Here is a 14,578-nt window from a genome sequence, read left to right as displayed (position 1 = left end):
ACTGCTTCAGTTAACTCCGCGTAAAAATCCTCTCCTAAGCCCTGTGTTCTTTTACCCAACCAGCAGTAAGTATAGACCGATATCAATGACGACTGTCTAACCATTTCTCAAGGAACACTACTCTTCACCTTTTTATTCTCAAAAACCATAATGAAACCGCTTTTGAAAGCTTTGTATGAAGACAGAGGCAATGGCAATTGTGCTATACCAATGTGACCAAATTGGAGGAGGCCCGGGATCTTGTTTCATTTGTTTTGTTTTTTGTATAACACCGTATCTTTTGAAAGGGAAATGTTCCAAAGGCATTTATTTGTAGCAGCAGACTGACTGAAGGAGGTATTCACAAACAAAATCGACCTACAGATGATTCGGATAGCAGTTAATGTTCATGAAAAGCCAGAATACATTCTGCGTTTATAAAACGGCTTGGCCTTGTGCTTTGAGTAATAGAACTGGTGTGTTTCAGCCTGTGCTTATTCAAAGGCGCTCTAATGGTATTTGTACAATTTTAAGTACTGATACGTAGTACATGAAAATCGTTGAGTGGGGAAGCCTGAAAAAGTGAGAGAAAATGGCATTCAGTTATCTCCTGCAGCTACCAATTCAGAAAGTGAGAAAATATCCCCAAAGTGGGCCTTTGGGCAAAGTTAACTCGCGTATGTTTCTGTTTACCCTAAAATGGCATGACTTCATTTGTTTGTAGTATATTAATGAGAACCATTCCCTTATTTAAAAAAAAAATTATTTAAAATCATGCACCTGTTAAACATTCATATCATTCTTTATTCTCAGTCTCCATAGAATGGGGGTTTATTAGTAGTAGAGGAAAAAATTACGAATAAAAAATCTGCATCCATGTTGCATAGAATTTTGTTCTGCCTGGAAAAAGTGCCCTGTTTAGTCTGTAGTGGGAACACATGTGGGCAGAAGGTCTGAAGTGGGAGACACTGCCCGCATCGGCCAGGACATTCTCACCCTTTCGGGGGTTACTGCTAACTCCCTTTTAGTCTTCTCTCATGAACTGCCCAAGCAAGAAATAATTGCTTCCTTTAGATCTTCTTGCTTGTTCCCACCCCTAAACCTATCCTCTAAGTACAGCCAGGGAAATCTCTAGTATAAGCGTGGCTGCGTCGCTGCCTGGTTTAAATTGGTCTCACGGATGTGACCACCACCAGCAAAGTCAAGTCCTGTGTGTTATAGCATAGCTGGCAAATCTCTCCAGGATTCAGCCCTGACTACCCATCTCACTTAGGACTTGGTTCAAATGCAAGGGTCAGAAAACAAATCACAGTGGTGTAGACAAAGATAAAGGTCCATTCCCTCCCCCATAAACAAGAATGCCGGGTCCTTTATCTTGTGCTGCTACCATCCTCAGACTGTAACTTCCACCTCATGGTCCAAGATCACTGCTCCCCAAGCTCTCAAGTCTGAATTCCAGCCAGGGAGGGCGTAAAGAAGGTATGCCCTTCCCTTTAGAGTCATTTTCCAGAAATTGCACCTGCCATTCTCAATTATACTCCATTAGCCAGACTTAGTCACCTGTGCACATCTAGGGAGACTAGGAAATGAGCCATTAGTCTGGGACTGCTTTATACTCTTCATTAAGAGAATCCTTTCTTTCTCTGCAGTTGAATGTCGCAACCCGGCACGGGCAGCTCACAGGTAAATGGGGGGAGGCAAAAAAGTGACCTGACCCTGAAGACATTCACGGAGATTTCTTCTTCCTGGTACCTCCCTAAACCAGAACACAGTGCTTCCTGCTCTCCTGGGCAGGGTCCCCCACATTGTCCTTTCTAAAGCAAGTTGTGGTTGTTCAGCTGTCATTCCCGATTGAGGGAGAGAGTGGACACCCTTCGGGTGGGTCCTCTCTCTGCATGTAAAGAAAAATGAAGCCCAGCAGCTCTAAATAAAGACATGCACAGACGTCAAGATAAGAACTTGCCAGCTTGGCAAGACTGTTTTCCATCTTGTCAGCATCTTCTAATATTTGGTTTGTTCGCTTTCTCCTTGGTGCTAATAAATTACCTGCCTTGAGAATTTCCTTTACGGTTCTTGCTGGATTGTTCTCGCTTTAGTCATCATCTGGACAGCAGTGCTTCTGCTGCAGGTGTGAGAGCTCTGTAAAAAGCGGTACATCTCACACTCAGAGCTCATCTCACAGTAGCCAATATAGCCAACATATTTTCCAAGCCAACAATCAGGACATGTCATCTGATGGTAAAATCGAACTTAGGAGGATAACAAAACATAATTTTGAAGTCATAGTGAACAAGAAAAAATGAGAGATGATCACCGTCGTCATAGAAACCCTTACGAAGGCATGTTGACTCACACTTCCCACCCTGGCTCAGAGAGGAAGGTACAAAAGAAAATTTCGCTTTCTATTTTCAGAAATCTTTTACGGCCACTTAAAACCTTCTTCCGGAGCTAGCAGCTTCATTTTCCAAGAATGTGGAAGGTAACAAGAATTGTTCTTTATCTTTCTTCACGTCTAGGTCACATCTCTCTGAGCACATCATAAGCCCTTTGGCCATTAGGGATTTCCTCGTTGCATTTGGTTGTCTGCAGCAGCAAACGCTGAGCCTTGCAAGGGGGGGACGTTCAGTTAATTCTTCCCGGGATGGTGTTAGTCACACCATAGGCTGCAGCAAGTGATGTCCACGGTTTGCCACTTACGAACGTGAATTAGGAGAGGGAAAAAAGGAAGTGACAGAAAGAAGTAGGCTGGGAGGGGAGTTCATGAGTAACAAAAGAAGAAAATAAAGAATGAGGGAAATAAACATATGGACACCAAGGGGGGAAAGGGGGGTGGGATGAATTGGGAGATTCGGATTGACATATACACACTACTATGTATAAAATAGATAACTAATGAGAACCTTCTGTACAGCACAGGGAACTTTGCTTAATGCTCTGTGGTGACCTAAACGGGAAGGAAATCCAAAAAACGGGGGATATATGTATACATATAGCTGATTCACTTCGTTGTATGGCAGAAACTAACACAACATTGTAAAGCAACCATACCCCAATTTAAGAAAAAAGAAGAATGAAAGGTGGAAGAGCAGGACGTCGATGGTAGGTGCCACAGCTATTATTTAGTCATTAAGGGTTTTAGATCATCTGCCCCCCCTCACCAGGAAGTCACTGAATGTGTTGCTTTAATTTATAATCACAAATTAATCTATTTTCCTTTTTCAAAGACGAGAGAGTAGAAGAGACGTAAGATTTTCCCTAGAAAGGGCCAGGGTATTAAGTCATTTATCTGGCCTTAGCCAGAAAGTTAGATGGAGCATTTAGAAATGTTTATGATTATTTATTGCCATTTTTTTCATGACCTTATTTGCCTATATCACAGAGAAAAAGATCAAGATTTCAATATCCTTTTAAAAATATTGCGTAAAGAAGGACCAAAGTTAACTTACTTATTCTTGATGCAATTTATTACTCTCTATGAAAATATAAGTGCTTGCCGCTAGGCTGAAAATAGCCCACTTAAACTGCAGTAAAAATCACACCGTGCATGTTTAACTTGCAAAAATGATCATCAGTTACATCATTTAACAAATTTATCATTAATGGCCTTAAAAACCCTCTTTGTTTGCTCTGCGTGTCCTCAGGCAACATCATCTTACATGAAATGCCATTCACAGATTAAAGATAATTACATAAATATTGAATACATGATCTCAAATAATCTTAAACATTTTGGAGTAAATATGTATAATTCATGTTTTCAGCTCTTGCCAGCTCCACATTTAACAAAAAAAATCCACCCAAGACCTAGATGCTTCAGAAGGAAAGGTTGAAGCATTATTTCATATTATTTTATATACTGAGATACATGTAATCATAAAACTTAGTATGTGACCATAATCCAACTGGTTTGCTATTTTTGCCTTTTATTTTTAAGTCTATATTTAAAAGGCAAAAATGTCTTCAATGGGACCTGTTTTATCCAGAGAAACTTTCTCATGCAATGGATTTTTCCACCTAAATTAGTTTGTGCCACAGTTTTGCTGAAAACATGTATTTAATCTTTCTGGATCCCTCTTTGCCACAGCCTACTCTTGGTATCGTAACTTCATACAAAGTGGTCCCAAGGTATTTTATGCTAAAATTTCCTTTATATTAGTGTCCTCAGTGGGCAAGTTTTGATTTACAGGTTCTTCCTGAACCACAGGTGTCATGAGTCCTGCTTTTCCTTTTTGTCTCTTCAGGTGTCATTTTCTTTCTCTCCTTCAAACAGTTTGTCCTCAGTCTAGACATCCTGTAGTCAGCAGGCCAGGCAAACTCCCAGATTTTAACTCCAAGGCAGGGAGAACTTTGAGAGGTGAGATATTCATTGGTGGGTCGTGGAGAGGCAGAAGTGGGAGGTTAATGGGTAGCAAAAGGCACATTCACCTGTATGCCTCCTGCCTCACCTTGAAAACCACTGGTCCCTAAAATGCCTGAGAGATGGTCCCTTCCTTCCTTCCTTGGCCCTTCCCTTGTCACACAGTCCTGTTCTCACTCAGCAGATGTGACTTGAACCACAGGATGGACCACCCTGGGAAATTTTGCATTGATGCATTAATTCACTGACTAAATGCTTTACTGAGTTCCCACCATCAGCCAAGCACTTTGCTGGCCACTGGATGCGTAAAACATAGTCTCTACCCTCAAGAAGCTCCTGATTTAGTAGACGAACCGAGTTCAAAAGATTCCAATGATTAAAACCTCCCATCAGTTTGCCCGAGCAATTAATCCAGAAACTGAGAGACGAGGAGGAGAAAAGGAGCTTCATAAAACATGCTTAGAGATTTTCATCAGGAGCTCCCACACACAGTATGTCCCATGGAACAGACGAGTCCTGACCCCACAAAACTCTGTGTTTTTCTTCATTAGGCCATATGTGGGTATTTCATTCTGTTTTTTTAATTAAACCAATTATCTCTCCCCATCTGAATATCTGAGATGACGTTTGTGATATTTTTGGAAAGTCACATTGGCTTTTCCGGACAACTCTCCATATGACAATTTTTGTATTGTGGGAAGTTTTAAAAAAAAAAAAAAATCTGGCTGTCAGGAGAATTGCATTCAACTACTGAAGAACTCTCTCTGTTAGAGTCCAAAGAAAGTACTCTGCCCAGTAGAACAGCAGCCTGGGCACTAAAGCGCGGGGAAGGCTTGGAATGACCTGATTTCCCACCGGTGGATCTGTAGGGCGCCCTTCTCTCCCAGGCAGACATGACCCTTAGGTTCAGGCCCTTCATGTCCTCAGGAACATTTCAAGAGCCTTTCCTTTGGCCATCTTGCCATCACTTGTAAATATTTACCAGAAACTTTTAAACCAGCAAAAGGAGATGCCCTGTTATTCAAATTAGCCAATTCAAGCTTATTTGTTCTTCATCAGCTCTCAGTTGGTTGACAGGAAGCTCTTAATTCTCTGATGACAGAAATACAGGGGCAGATTTTCTCTACAGCTCTGATTTATTTGCCACACCATTAGTTTTTCCAACTCTAATTACCACGGTGGGATTGTTTGCTGTAATTGTTACCACGGAATTCTAATGGGAAAGTATGTGACAGAAGATACAGAGATATATCCTAAAGTTATAAGGTGCCAGTATCCTCTTTTATTTATGTTTTTCACTCACATTTATGGGGTGCTTACTGTGTGTCTATGTGGCCCACCTGGTACAAGGTAGGGAGATGTAAAGGATGTAATGGTGGCTAAGAGGTAAGCTAGCCTCAGGGAGCTTGAGCTAGCAGGGAAAGCATGAGACAAAGCATTCCAGAGGAGCTGGAGAGCGTGCAGTAGATGCCCTGCGAGCACAGAGGGGAACTAATTCTCTCTGCAGGGGGCGGATCAGCAAAAGCCTCGCAGATTAAGGGAGCCCTTCCGGTCTGCTAGCTTGACGATTAACATACAGTTAAGAATAAAAGGAGAGCAGCAGGGGAAAGATACAGTTATTGGAATCCTGGAGGGAGGGGCAGTTTTTCTCCCGAGTCACTTAAAAATAGTTCAGCATTTTTATACGTTCTTTTCCGGGTTTACTAGCTTTCACCCCTACTGTCTCTCCTATAGGACTGGCATGGGCTTTCCCGGCCTACAGAGGTAACAGGGCTTTTCCAACAATGCGTTAAAGCTGCTTTTAGGGAGAGTCATGAGTTCTGCCAGAAAACCAACTCAGTAGCAGACACACGTGGAAAGAGAGCAATATCTATTGACCAAGTGAAGCGTTAACATTGTCCCCCTCTCCTCCATTCCCCCAGGTCCTTGCGGGAGACGGGTCTGGAACCTAACCACCGGGTGTCCATGACCCCCGTGGTTGCGCCCCATCAGCGATGAAAGGGTTATCGGGCAGCCGCAGCCATCACCACGGAGTCACCTGCGATTCGGCCTGTGACTCGCTGTCGCACCACGCAGACCGCAAGCCATACCTGCTGAGCCCGGTGGAGCACCACCCGGCCGACCACCCCTACTACACTCAGCGTACCTCCTTCCAGGCCGAGTGCGTGGGCCCCTTCAGCGACCCGCTGGCCAGCAGCACCTTCCCGCGCCGGCACTACACCTCGCAGCAGGAGCTGAAGGACGAGTGCGCCCTGGTGCCTCGCACCCTGGCCACCAAGGCCAACCGCATCCCCGCCAACCTCCTGGACCAGTTTGAGAGGCAGCTGCCTCTCAACAGGGATGGCTACCACACATTGCAGTACAAGCGCACGGCCGTGGAGCACCGCAGCGACAGCCCCGGCCGCATCCGCCACCTGGTCCACTCGGTCCAGAAACTCTTCACCAAATCGCACTCCCTGGAGGGGCCGTCCAAGGGCAGTGTCAACGGGGGCAAGGCCAGCCCCGAGGAGACGCAGACCGTGAGGTACGGCAAGCGCAGCAAGAGCAAGGAGCGCCGCCCCGAGCCCAAGCCCCGCAACAACGCTTCCCCGGGCTGGTGGAGCTCCGAAGACAACCTCGACGGCGACATGTGCATCTACCACGCCCCCTCGGGCGTGATGACCATGGGCAGGTGCCCCGACCGCTCGGCCTCCCAGTACTTCATGGAGGCCTACAACACCATCAGCGAGCAGGCTGTGAAGGCCTCCCGGAGTAACAACGATGTCAAGTGCACCACCTGTGCCAACCTGCCCGTCACCCTAGACGCGCCGCTGCTGAAGAAGAGCGCCTGGTCCTCCACGCTGACCGTGAGTCGAGCCCGAGAGGTTTACCAGAAAGCCTCGGTTAACATGGACCAGGCCATGGTGAAGTCAGAGTCGTGTCAACAGGAACGTTCCTGCCAGTACCTTCAGGTACCATTTATGTGGAGGGATGGATGCTTAGATGTTGTACCTGCTGATTGTGTGGTATTTCCTCCTGGGTCCTAGTCTTGGCTCTACTATGAATTGCCTATATGAGCCTGAGCGAATTACTTAGCATTTCTGGGGCGGAGGGCTCCTGTCAGGAAACAAGCCTGCTAGCAACCTCATCCAGTTATCTTGAGATACTAGATATAAAAGTGCTTTGAAAAGCACGCCTACCTAAAGGCAAGAAGTTATTAATGTTTTGTGTTCCTCTTTTGTCTGAAGGATCGTGGGATAGGGAGGAGAGAAAAGGGGAGTTTACACAGAATTTTAAAATAAATCCACCTTTTTACAAAAGTCAACAATGATCTTTGGAATTCTGGAAAGAGTTTAATTAGATCTATTCGGTTTTTTTAAATTATTATTATTATTTTAAATTCTGTCTGAAGCTATTAGTTTGGAAAAATTAATCTACCTCTTCACCATTGCAATTTTCATACCACCACCAACACTAATCACACTCCTACCCAAGTTCCCACCCCCCAGAGCACAGGGAGTTGGGGTGATGCCCTACGCCCTGAGGAGGTGGAGTTGGAGACAGTCTGGGGACCTGACAGGCACAGCTCCAGAGACCCAGGACAACAGAGAAGAGGAGGAAAAGAAGGGGAAGCATCTGTACAGTAAAATACAATTAGTGTCAGAACGTAAATCCCACACACATACAGACCCAAGGGCGCTCCTCCCCTTCCACGGTCTCCTATTTTCCCTACTGTCCTCCAATCCACTTAAAACAGATTTCACCCGGATAATAATATCAGGGGAAGAGTCTTTTTCTTCCCTACCTCCTCCTTCTAGTATTGTCATTTTTCCCAAGACACAACCTTCCATAAGAGGGATCCTCATGTTTTTCCTTTTCAAAGTGTCTTTCTCTGCCCTCCCTTGCTATCCTCATCTTCTTAGAAAAGGTTTTACTGAACTATAAAATCATGACATAATCATTTCCCACCCTTAAGAATAAATGCAAGGAAAAAAGTCTTCCACCAAGACATTCATCTTGTTGCTCTCTTTGGATTTCTTCTGACAAAGCTGACTCCCTTGGGAATGCCTCCACCAAGCCCTGAAAATATTCCAGTCGCTGGACAGTCAATGGCAGTCACTGGACAAGGACAGTGCCAGAGCCCATTCCCAGAGTTCAGAAGAGGCCACTATTGTGTGGATAGTTTTCACAAACAACACAGTATTTCCTACTGAAGGTGGCATTGTTTAATTTACTGTAAGCTTGTTACGTGTGTTAATTAAGTCATCAAGAACCACTAACAGAATTTTAGAGCTAAAGGGATCATCTAATCCAACCTCTTCATTCATTTAGCATGTAAAAAACTAGACTCAAAGAAAGGCAAAGGCCTAGGGGGTCATACTGTTAGTATGTGGCAGAGGTAGGACCAGAACCCAAGTCTCTTAACTTATAGAAAAGACCATTACAAGGGTTACAACTGAAAGCTTTAGCAATTCTTTAAGCACATAAATCTCATCCACTATTGAGAATAAAGCATTTTGATAAAATATCTGTCTTGAAGAAAGGATGTGTAATGAGATAGAAAACCTAGGATACATTTTTGTCTATGAAGGTTTTGTGACTCGTGGCAAAAACAAAACAAATTCAATTTTCTAAAAAAAAACTTGAACTTTAGTAAGTAGTGATGAGATTGGATAAGAAATATCTAATTTAAGAGGATACTGTACCTGGATCTAGGACCAGCCTTTGTTAGTAACAAAATGCTTTCATGATACTAGCATAATTGCCTGCTTCCTACCTTAAGCTCATTTTCCTTTCCTTTTTATAACCTTTTTGAAGTTAAAAGCTCAAGTAGTGGTGAAAAGTGGAAGGATAAGGAAAGGAAGAAGGAAAATGATATTAACTGAAAATCTACTATGTACCAGATACTGCAGCGAACATTTTCACATTTGTTATTTCATTTAATCCTCATAATAGTCCTGAGAGCTACAGATAATAACTCTCAGTTTTTGCAAGAGAGGAAACCGAGGCTTAGAAATATCAAGTGACGTAATGTTATGTGGCCAGTAAGTTGTAGAACTGAGTTTTAGACTTAGATCTATCTGATGCAAAATAGCTCTTTCCAAAACACCCCAGCACAACTCCGGAATCAAGGACATGAAACGGTGAGCAAGGAGGAAAACAAATCTTTAAAGAAAACATATTATTATTCAAGTTCTTCAGTAAAATAAGAATGAAAGCTTGAAGATTTAAGTATGGGATTTAGTATAGTAGCATTATTGGATCTCATCATAAAGATTTGGAAATTCTATTTTCAAATTGTTTGCCTTCTTTTACGCTAGTTTTTTTTTTTTAACATCTTTATTGGAGTATAATTGCTTTACAATGGTGTGTTAGTTTCTGCTGTATAACAAAGTGAATCAGCTATACGTATACATATATCCCCATATCCCCTCCCTCTTGCGTCTCCCTCCACCCTCCCTGTCCCACCCCTCTAAGTGGTCACAAAGCACCGAGCTGATCTCCCTGTGCTATGAGGCTGCTTCCCACTTAAGCTAGTTGTTTTTAATGAAATATTTGAGGCTTACAGAAAGATATCAAGAAAAAAATAAATACCCATTTATACATCACCCAGCTAGAGAAATAAAACATTAATTACAATGGATCACACAGGTACCCTCCTCAATCCCATTTCCTTCCCTTCCTCCCGAGAGTAATAGCTAATCTGACTTGATACCAGAAGCACCTTTGTCTTTAATTCTGGAGTTACTGAAAGACTGAAAAAATTGTAATATTTTCTGTTCTTCATTGAGCAATAATTAACTCTAAGACATGCTAGTTCAACACTTGAAATATAAACTGAGCTCCAAGTCATGTCTTCTTTAGCAAATATTGACATTTATTGAGCTCCTATTCTGTGCAAGACTTTCAAACTGAAAAAAAAATCCTGTATTTCAAAGTGGGGACATAGTATGTTTAATAAATAAACTAAATGTAGAGCGGTGTGTGCTTCCCAACCAGTGCGCTGAGATGAAGAGCTCATATAAAGAAAGGGAGGAAGAAGCTGGACGTTCACAAGGGGAGAAAGGAGATGGGAAACTCCTAAGAACTGGACGTCCTTCCAGCTCTCTTCTTGCTTTATAGGGAAGGGAGAATCTATGTCCTGCAGAAGCTCCCCTTAGGAAGATAGGTTTAGCCAATCCCTGTCAGCTCCTATAGAATAGTTTCATTTATAAGCTCATTCTTAGAAGCAAATTTGGGAACAAATAGGTTCTTTTTTTTTTTTTCCAGTTGTATTGCTTTAATTATCAACTAATATTGAAACTGGATGTACAAATGTGTTTGATTTCAATGGCACAAAGTTTAGTGGACAGAGCATTGAACTTTAAATAAGAGGGTCTATGTTTTAGTTCCTATTTGCCGCTAACTAGTTGGTGATCACTCACTAATGATAGGGCTTAGAACCATCATTTCAGCTCTCCAGGTCTCCTTCTTCTACTATAAAGTAAGGCACTTGGTCAAGAAGGCCTGGGATCTCAGTCCATATCTTCAGACTCCTAAGTTACATATGCAGAGCACTAATTAGAGCCATTTTCAAGAGTTGTAAAGCCTGGAGCTACCATTTAATACATGTTTAAAGTAGATGCTTTTCCAGTGTTATCTAATTTGCTCTCTGAAACTCTATGAGGTATTTTATAGTTGAAGAAACTGAGATTTAGTAAATTAGATTAAGTCACTTGCCCAAGGATACACAGCTAGTACATGGCAACACAGAGAGTCAAACCTGATTTGTCTGCCTTCAAAGCCTGGATTTCTCCATTTACACCTGATCCCTACCCCTTCCAAATATAAAACAGAGGGAGGAAGCGACATATACTATATACCTATCATGTTCCAGAAGTCATACAACAGCTCATTTAGTACCCAAAACACCTTTGTAAAATTAGTATTACTATTTACTCCAATTTTATGGATGACAAAACTGAGGCACAAAAGCTGAAATCATTTGTCCAAGAACTCATGGATAGTCACTGGGAGAGCTAAAACTTGACTGTGGGTCTGAGTCTATAATGTGCTTCAGAAATAGAAATAAATGCATTTTTTTCGTTTTAATATTTGTTTTATTCTGTAGCAAATGTATGCATTCATTTGACCTCCTCTGGGTGCACACAGTTAAGAATGCATGTCCATGAAATGTGACCCATCTCAGATGAGCAATGGAATGGCTGGAATGTCCCTAGTTTAATTTGACTGAGTATAGGTTAATATTCACCAATACTGGAATTCTAAATACTAAAAAGTTCTGATCTGCTCTTTGTAGAATTATCACTTAGAAATCATTTAACTTAGGCCATTGACACGATTATACAGAACATGAGAGGTCTGTAGGTATTGGGTCTCCGTCTGACATTGATTTAAAAATAAAATACTGTAGCTTGAAATCATTGCAAGTTCCAGTTAATACAGTCAATTGGTGAGATGTGCTTCCTCACAAGCTGTTTGTAGTTAATTTTAAAAAGACTCCCTTTTTTTTTTTTCCAATATTGTTATTTTTAAATGTCAAGAATCAGATGTCTGCTGTTTAGAACTACTGTACGGCTGCCAGTGACTTTCTGTATCAGGATTTGCAGCAGAGACATGGATTTGAAGACATTAAAACTGTTTAATTCTCAGTTGAGATGTGGTTGGCTTTTGTATATTTGGAATAGAGCATTTATGGCACATCTCAGGGTAAGTGCTCATCGTTAAGTAAATAAAATAGGAAGGGGGTCAAAGGAGTAAAGGGAGTTTTGGTTGTTGATTTGTTTTCGCTTTAAGAAAGCAGGATTCTTGGTTCTGTATATGCCTCTTTATGTAAAGTGAGTGTTGAGTGACTGGTATAATAAGATATTCAGAAGAGCAAGATTTTAGATTTCCAACTGTTAGCCTTAAAAAAAAAAAAATCCCTTCAACTCCATGTATTTTGCATTCATCCAGCAGCAGACACAAGAAAAAGGAAACAAAGCTCTTCGGTAAAAGTAGAGAGAGAGAGAGACACAGAGAGAGAGGGAGAGAGAGGGAGAGAGAGAGCGCGCGCACAAGACGGACAAGAAAGCAAGCACCCTCAGAGATGCAATTTTAGGAGAGCAAAATGATCGACCTTTTTAAGGCTGAGTGGGTTTCTTCAGTTTGTGTGCAAGTTTCAAGAAATGGAAGGACTGACCAGGTTTGAGTACAACTCTTTTATTACCTTGTATTTGGTGATAGTGTGTTGTTTGTTTAGGTGGGAGGGGTTTTTTTTTGGGGGGGGAGAGTTTTTGTTATTTTATTTTTTCTCTAAATAATGGCTAGCATAACTGAAAGGGCTAAAATCTGATGTGTGTACAGATGGTAAGAAAACAGGTAGAGACATCAGATACCTACACATCTGTGTCTGCAAGAGGCTGCATAGAATCTTTAATTGACAAAGGATCTAAGGTGCTAGATGCCATGAGAGGACATTGTGTGTCTTAATGGTTGAAATGTGATCCATTGTTTTCCATGACAAGAATCCTGAATGCTTACTGTTCTTTGCAAAAGTAAAATTTCTGGATGGTTTGCGTTTCTGTGGATTTTCTTGTGGCTTTTTTTTCCCTGTTGGTTAAATAAGACTCCACAAAAGATCACTGAAGAATCATTCATAACAAGCATGAACCCAGAGTTATTTTTTCAATGCAGGTACAACTATTTTTCAAAATTTTGTTCAAAATTATGTCAGCCTTTGCCCAGTGGGGTTTTCTTTCCCCAGCTGAGGTTTTCCTTCCTCTTATTTTAGAACAATTTAAATGATGTTAGTTTTAAAAAAACTACTTTATGTGAAATGTGTGACAGTGCTGAGCAGTTCTGCTAGTGACTTTGGTTACTGTGATGTTTCCTTGCTGCCTTTTATAAAAAAAAAAGTTAACCACATTGACGATTTTCTTTATTTTCAATTTAAATTGCCTTAATAATCCAGCAAAAAGTGTCAAGATTCTTGAATATATTTCCTATTTGGCTTGTACAATCTTCTCCCTATTTTTTCCCTGATATCTTAGTAGAGATGTCCCTCTTTCTTGACAGAAAAATGAGGTTACTTCTGCCTGATCCTACTTTGAATGTAGAGTCAGTGATTCTGGTAATTCTCTCTCTGATTCTCTATAATTCTCTCTGTTACTCAGATCCCAGTATTGGGCAGGGGAGACAACTGGCAAAATATTCTGAGAAAGTAGGGGTCCAGAAAGAGTCAGTGGTAGTAAAAGAAAGATCAAAAATCCTTCCTGAAAGTTGTTAAACTTTATTATTCTTGGTCTGCAGTTTCATTATGCTAAAGACGTTTTCGGCTATACCAAAAGTGCTTGGTTAGCCACAATCAAAGGTTTCATGGCACAGACTTTCAGGCCCCACAGAGTCCAATCAACTCATGGAAGGTATAGCATTGCCTAGCACAGAGTAAAAAAGAAAAACCAGCTTTGGATCGCTTAGTAGCCAGTGGACTCTATCTCCTCTTTCTCCATTCTCCTTAGAGGACAGTTTGCTTGGTTGAAAATTAAATACAAGAGCCCAGGGTAAATATTTACCATTCAGTAAAGAAGCATTCATCCATAATCTCTGGTCCATTTGAGATCATGCCTTTACATGACCTAACACAGATGTGATTTGTGAATGGTAGAACACATTGGTTTTTTGCTTACGGTTTTATAGGGGGGTCACTAAAATATATATGCAGTATGGCCAGCTGGCTTTGACTCGGTGGTTAGACTAGGTTTTTTACCATTTTAGTTTTAAATTCAAAAGCAACAACCTCTCTTGGTGGATTACTGTGCTCATTGGTGAGTTGAATCATGGAAAAATTCCATCTTTATTGCTCCAAACAGCTGAAATCAGAAACTTCCTATGGTTCAAACTGTAGTACCTCTAACAGCCAGATTTTTTTCTGTCATTTGCCAGGATAGCTTGGTAGAGAAAAAGAAACCTGGCCTTTTCAGGTCAAATCAGGTTACTATTACTGAAATCCATAAGGAGTTATAAGACCTTACTATGATTTATGTTACTCATTTGAAACTTTGAATCCGTACGTTTTCCTGTTGGATAAAAATAACATGCATTTGGGACTTCACAACAGCGGTTCACTTATCTGCTTCTAAAAACCATCTCGCCTCATCCCCAACCAGCAGGCTGTGTCCCTAGCTGCCATTTGGAACACATTAGGACACAGGGAAAAATCGTTTTACTCAAGTTTTGTAAATGCATATTTAAGTGTTTTAATAAATTCTTGGAAAGAAACCA

The 14,578-nt window shown here is 41.4% G+C and overlaps 1 protein-coding gene across 2 annotated transcripts in view; it reads left to right on the top strand.

Moving 5' to 3' along the window:
• Nucleotides 1–6,330: 6,330 nt before the first annotated feature.
• Nucleotides 6,331–14,578, top strand: part of DLGAP1 (DLG associated protein 1) — a 321,534-nt gene continuing 313,286 nt past the window's right edge. The window contains exon 1 of one of the 2 annotated variants that reach the window (XM_024758946.1): nucleotides 6,331–7,287. In XM_024758946.1, the coding sequence (XP_024614714.1) occupies nucleotides 6,331–7,287 (957 nt within the window). Of the gene's footprint in view, nucleotides 7,288–12,387; nucleotides 12,501–14,578 lie in introns of those variants that run through there. The other variant, XM_024758947.1, reaches the window with a different exon arrangement.

Source organism: Neophocaena asiaeorientalis, unplaced genomic scaffold (assembly GCF_003031525.2).
Source record: "Neophocaena asiaeorientalis asiaeorientalis breed wild unplaced genomic scaffold, Neophocaena_asiaeorientalis_V1.1 scaffold669, whole genome shotgun sequence".
NCBI classification, from domain to species: Eukaryota; Metazoa; Chordata; class Mammalia; order Artiodactyla; family Phocoenidae; genus Neophocaena; species Neophocaena asiaeorientalis.
The sequence above is the reverse complement of the archived record's forward strand: the minus strand, read 5'-3'. Positions and strand labels throughout refer to the sequence as shown.